This window comes from Myzus persicae, unplaced genomic scaffold (assembly GCF_001856785.1).
Source record: "Myzus persicae strain clone G006 unplaced genomic scaffold, MPER_G0061.0, whole genome shotgun sequence".
Lineage (NCBI taxonomy): Eukaryota > Metazoa > Arthropoda > Insecta > Hemiptera > Aphididae > Myzus > Myzus persicae.
The window spans coordinates 47714-54446 of NW_019104062.1; the positions used below are offsets into that span (position 1 = coordinate 47714).

General features: G+C 34.3%; 1 protein-coding gene across 1 annotated transcript; it reads left to right on the forward strand.

Annotated features, from left to right (window-relative positions):
* Positions 1 to 6: 6 nt before the first annotated feature.
* LOC111038223 lies at positions 7 to 5839 on the forward strand. The gene is made up of 2 exons (XM_022321237.1): positions 7 to 539; positions 3991 to 5839. The coding sequence occupies exons 1-2, from the start codon at positions 37 to 39 to the stop codon at positions 4793 to 4795; spliced, it is 1308 nt and encodes a 435-aa protein (XP_022176929.1). The 5' UTR covers positions 7 to 36; the 3' UTR covers positions 4796 to 5839.
* Positions 5840 to 6733: the final 894 nt, after the last annotated feature.

Consider the following 6733-nt stretch of genomic DNA (forward strand, 5'->3'; position numbering starts at 1 on the left):
ACATCACTACTGTTCGTGTGACCGCGGCCCAACGCGATGACGGCGAAGGTGGACGGAACGATAGCGGATATGACCGCGGCCGGAGCGTTCGGGCCGGACAGCCGGCTCGTCTCGTTCGAACTGGAGGGGCTGCACACCGAACTGGATCAGTTCGCGTCGTTAGTGCTGTACGGCACGGCCACGGTCGACGACCGCGACGGTCGACGCCACAGCCGTCGGCTCGTGTTCAAGTTCAAGCACCTGGAGCCCGAGGTGCGGGCCTTCATCAGGAGCGACAATCAGTTCCACAACGAAATACTGTTCTACGAACGGATAGCTCCGTTCCTGTTGGCCAAAGGCTCCAAGAGGAACGGTGGCGGGACCGCGGGACCGACGCTCTGCCGTTACTTTTACGGGCGCAACAATTGCGACGAAGATGCGCACTTGGACGTGATCGTATTGGAAAACGAGACCGTTCGCGGATACCGGACGGCGGTGACCGGCCACCGGTTGTCTTTAGATTTTGACCATCTGATCGTAGCGCTCCGAACTCTGGCAAAGTGAGTGACCAAAAATATCATTTTTAAAGGTGTATACAACTAGAGTTGAACTCATTAGGTTTCGGTGGTGTACAACCATGTTTTTGGTCATAGATAAATATTTTGTTCTTAATTTTGACCACATTATTATTATACTGTCAGTACCAATGGTGTGGATCCAAATTTAACTGTACAATGTACATTGATCAAATATATCAGGGGTGGCCAACTTTGATAGACCTGCGATCGACCTCCGAGTTTTTCTAGGTGGTCGCGATCGACCAAAAAAAAAAAAAAAAGGTTGTCAATAAACAAAAAATATATTATATGTACAGGCGTGTTACACTTATTTTATTACTTTTTATTTACAATATAAATTCGCAGTTTAACACTATAACACTGCACGTATTTTAATATATTTGATTACAAATTATCAGTTTATACGAACGCGATAAAGGCCATTAATAGGAAGTAATGCGGGCTATCCATCCTATTTAATAATATGATAGTTAATAGATATCAGTGTATAATCTTGTTTTTCATAGTTATTTATTGTCTTTTTCTAAATCTAATTTTTATATTCGTGGGATATACAAAGATACACAAATTTTTCAAAAATTTAAGAAAATGCGAAAGGGTGTCGCGATCGACTTGAATTCATATCACGATCGACCGGTTGGCCACCCCTGAAATATATGGTATCTAAAATCCTGGTTCTTAGTATTTGGTACGGGGTAGAGCGGAGGTACAGCGTATGAAACTATAAAATATTCTGAATATACGTGAATACTTGCTGTTTCTTCGACCTTTTGATTCATCAGCAATTACAAACAGCCATGTAAAATGGGTATATTAAAACATCACTAGGTACACTTTTTAGTCTTAAAAATGTGACCATTTTTTAATTTATACTAACAGTATGATATTATCGAAACCCATACCACAATGATGCAACTATTTGAGTCGTATTAATAAAAATGAAAAAAATATGTCTGATATTTTATATGATGTAATAATTCGATAACAATTATGGCTACGTACTACCTACGTATTAATGATGGGGCCTAATCTATTGATGTAGTGATTAATATTCATGTTTGTTACGTAGAAATTACAGTTTTAATTACATCACGAATCAACGAATAGATATTTTCACACACATTTAATAGTTTTTAATCATTTTTGTTTTTTGTTATAATAAGACTCTATATCAACATATAGATTGTGTTGTAAATACATGCTTATAAATAAAGTGTTTAATATACTCAATGTGAGACTCCTGTAATATAATTTGTATTATCGTTACGTGACTTGTACAAACCTATAATGATTCTATGATTGTATACTATATACTAATATACTTATTAATTAGTTCCCTATAATAATCCTTTGTAATCTTTTAAAATAAACTTACATTAAAAAAACAATTATATTTATTTTATTATAATTCAGAATACTTACATAATCTTAATATATAAAATAATAACTATTATTTACTTTCTACGGCATGACTTATCAAACTACTATAACAATATTTTTTAATCAATTATTTCAGACGACTAACCATTAACCTAACCCATGAAGGCATGCGTACTTAAATATTTAAATATTTAAAACGTAGGGTGATATTTTACTATATTTTATGATGTACTATTTTTAAGATTGTTATGGAGATCAAATTAATAAATCATAAATACATGCTTAAAATTTGTTTCAATAAATATGTGTTTTTGGGCTGGGATTTTACATTGTTTTTTTCTGCCGGTTACAGTTGCCATGCAAATTGGTAATTAAACAATAACTACGATTATATCGATTCACCGATATTAGGTTTTATCGAGCAATCGTCATTCAAATATATCGATTATTTTCTTAACTAGGTATTCTGTACTTCTCATTTCAAATTATGCAACTGCAACTAAACATTAACATAATATAAATAATTAGTATTTTGCTATCAGATTTTGCGTAACAGCAGGCTGTAGATATAAACCGTATTCTTATTATAACAAGATCTTTTTTCCTCAATAATTGCGACATAAGTGATCAACAAAAACATACCTGCATAATTGTATAAGTCAATGGTTTGGCACATGTGCAGCGGAGAAAATATTATTAAGATTTTGTTTTAATTTAAACATAACATAATACGTAGATATCGTGATATGTGCGGTTTTTTTTCAATAAAATCAGATAACCATATATTATATACAAATTATTTAAAAATAAATTATTTTCCAACTTTAATTTTTGGGTGGTTTTCATTTTCAAATATTTTCACCATGAACTTATTAGATCTCTGTATACTTTTTGAAGATGACGATAATGTAATTTTCGTATGTGAAAAATTATATACTTAGATCTTATACTAGTTTTACTGTAGGATGTAAGATGTAGGATAGATTTATAATTTATATCTAGTTAAAGATATGACATATAAATCATCAAATTTTAAATTAAAAAAATTAGTTTAGCTGGAAAAAAATGTTCATTAATTGTTCGTATAATTGTATATGTGTAAAATACATTAAATTATCGTTTTTCACTATTTTTATATCTGCATACCACATACACAGTTAGAACATTTTCATGTATCACTTGACCAAATAACTGTTTTTATATTATACTTATCAAATATGTATTTGATATTTTACAAGTGTGGAATTTTATTTTATTAGAAACTATAAATTCCACTTTTCCATTTTTTTTATAAATCGAGCTTTTCTTGGCTTACCATTTATGAGCTTTCGGGTATCATTAGAAAGTAATGGTACACGTACCACAGGTTTGGAAACACTAATCTAAGTAATACGACAAGTTTATTTTTACTATCCATATACCTAAATCTATACAATGTTCACCGATTTACAATAAATAAAATATATTTTCAAGTGGTTGATAAAATACGACTATCCTGTATGATTAAAATTAAAACTTTTAGCGTAAGTCTGATTCTCCTTAAAATGTAATTTAAACTCTTAAATATTTTATCTGAAGTATAATATTGTGATAAAGGCAATATATTATATTTTCGTGTAATTGTTTTTGCTCTGATCAGAGTAAATGGAGTTTATAAGTTCATACCACATTATAGCTTCAATAAATTATATCGAACAATTCACCAATATAGTATACAATTATAACTTAATAATAATTGTAATGTAGCAATAAATAAAAAATGGACTAAATATTAGTTTTTACATTTGTATTTTCAAAGAGCATTCAATTCTATAATGTATACCTACACGTACCCGTCGCTACTATTTTGGATGGATTAATAATGTGTTAGTCAAATATCAAACACCAAATTACGAGAATACATGAGAACTTTAGTCGTATACTCCCCGACAGATTATATAATGAGTTCTTTGTACCAGATTCCTGCCTACCCATTCTAACCTGTCTCTCAAAAAAATCTTCACTGATCTGTGACTACACTGAAACGGTCGATATTTTATGTGCCTGCTTACAGATTTCACGGGCTTTCCTACAGGGCAAAACACGAGGACTTGGCGAAGTTCAAAGAGGTGATTGCCGATGTGAAAGATACGCAATGGACCGAAAGCGGTGAGTGGACATTCCAGCCAAGCATACTCCAGGGACTGTTTTCGGTGGCCATAGACAGACTTAAAGAACGTCACGTCGAGCGCGGCGGCTGCCGGGACGACGAAGTCGAGTGGATTAGCAGGTTCCGGTCGGATCTGTTGGCCGACGCGATGCAATCGTTGAGGCGCGTGACCACGGCCGTCGAACCGACGGCCGTTCTGTGCCACGGCGACTTCAACCGGAACAACCTGCTGTTCCGGTACGACGACGGTGGCCGGCCGGTGGACGCGCTGGCGTACGACATGGCCACCGCGCGGTACGGGTCACCGGCCCTGGACCTGTCGTTCTTCCTGTACATGAACACGGACCAACGGATCCGGGACGATCACTGGGACGCGTTGCTGGACGAGTACTGCGCCACGTTGGCCGCGGAAGCCGGTGCAGACGTTCCTGTGCCGCACCGCGATCAGCTGGACTCCGAAATACGCGAATACGGGTTCTACGGTCTGGTGCACGTGTCGTACTTCGCACGTGTAATGTTGGAGGAAACCGTACAGGTGGATTCCGAAGAGTACTATGGAGCCGATGAATTCAAATTGTTGAGCTTGTTTCTCTCGAGCGGTGGAGACCGGGCCACCGATTGGGTCGCCGACGTCCTTCAACATTTCATCCGCTGCAAGTACGCCGGGACATCCGCCGCCAACAAAAAAGGCATATGTCGGTCGAAATAAAATTATTAGGATCAATATTGTGATAACCGTACTATTGCGAATCGACGTCCCGAAAAACTTGTTTGCTTTTTTTATTTTTACTATTGGTTTGTCGAGAAAAATCCTCAAAATATTGCACCCACAGGTTGTTAAACCGAATTATATTCGACTGTAAATTCAACTTTTTGATCTGGTCACAAACGATTCCGGAAAGCTCGTCGTCGTCATGAAAGTTTAACGACATTAAAGGATTCCGCTTTTCGTTTTGTGCGTGTTCACTTGTATGTACACTCAGTGTTCACGGTTAGAAGAGTACCTACGCTACTCACGCAATCGTTTCCTTTGTTTTCCACACGCATATTATACGAAATTTAAATTCCACAATTTCAGTAAGGCATTGGCGATTAAAAAATGTACCTTAATCATAAAATATTAAGACGTTAACATTAGCCTTGTTCTATCATCGGTTTTAATCGATGCTTGTTCCGAATTTTTAATTTTTCGATTGGCCTGGCTACGTATGTAAAGCAGGGACAATAAATGTATAGAAGGCACTTATTATTCGATCAAAAATACCTTCCCCGATTATCTCCATTATATTTTATAGGCTCTTTTATATTTTAATTATATTTGTAAATTTCCAATTTGCAAGATAATTTTTTGTTATAAACCTGAGTAGGTACTGAATCTAATTAATTTTTTAATATTTAAATCAAAAAAATGTTTTGTTATTTAATAGTGTAAGTTTAACGAGACATTTTTGTTAAAAATATGTTAAAATGTAATAATAGTCAGTAATTTTATATATGCCTTAGTGTAGATAATATAAGTCTATTTTCTAAACACAAATAAACTCGTATCATGGTTGATGGCGTGACAAAAGCAAACCAGGATTACGCAATATCTAAATTATCGTTTACAATATTCACACCATACACTTAAATATGTATAAAATATTTAAGCTGTGGATATTTTCTTTAAAAACATCAAGAAACAGTCTCCGCAACTTTTAGATTTTAAGGAACTTTCTATAGGCAACTATTTCGGCCTCAATCGAGTCGTTTTAATTAAGAGGGCGCCACACCCGCATGCGTTGTCTCCGTCTTACAAACGAGTAACATACCAAATTTACGCTCAGCAGTTCAAGTTATATGCCGTTAGCATAAAAATTAGAGTGAATTAACCTATTATGAAACTTGATGGTGAGAACTTTATCTGTGTTTTGTTGGAAGTTTTTTTACAATAATTCAGTTTTTAAGTGAGTTATGAGCATTTTTAATTTACATTTATTATACAAGCATACCTCGCTTAAAAACTGAAGTATCGTAAAAAAAGCTTCCAACAAAACACGGATAAAGTTCTTACCATCAAGTTTCATAATAGGTTAATTCACTCTAATTTATAAGCTAACGGCATAAAACTTGAACTGCTGAGCGTAAATTTGGTATGTTACTCGTTTGTAAGACGGAGACAACGCATGCGGGTGTGGCGCCCTCTTAACGCCTAACTAAGAAAAAGATAACAGTCCATAATAATATGAATAACAAAATGTGGTTAGCTAAGATTTAACAAAATAATTCATTTCATATTTAATTATAAATTATAATAATTATTTTTATTTATTAGGTATATCTAGTTAATTTTATTTCTTAAAGTTTGTTTACAACATTAGAATAATAATAAATTGTGATTTTGTATATGTCACATTCACTTGATAAAATCGTGTATATTACAATGAATTATACATAGATTACCTAGCTAATTCCATAGTGCTCCTCGTCCTAATTGTTAGGATTCATTCCAATAATATACTTTGAAATATGTGTGTTTCATCTAATATAGTAATAATATACTGTTGATTATAACTGTTGAGTGGATATTAGGTAATTAACAAATTTGTATACGTCATTGTTGTAACATATTATTGATTATTAAAATATCTATGATTTATAACATTTT

Excerpts from the sequence above, each read along its gene's own strand:
- LOC111038223 (XM_022321237.1), top strand. The coding sequence starts at position 37 with ATGACGGCGAAGGTGGACGGAACGATAGCGGATATGACCGCGGCCGGA. Across the intron at positions 540-3,990 it reads GCGCTCCGAACTCTGGCAAA|ATTTCACGGGCTTTCCTACA; the intron begins GTGAGTGACCAA and ends GCCTGCTTACAG.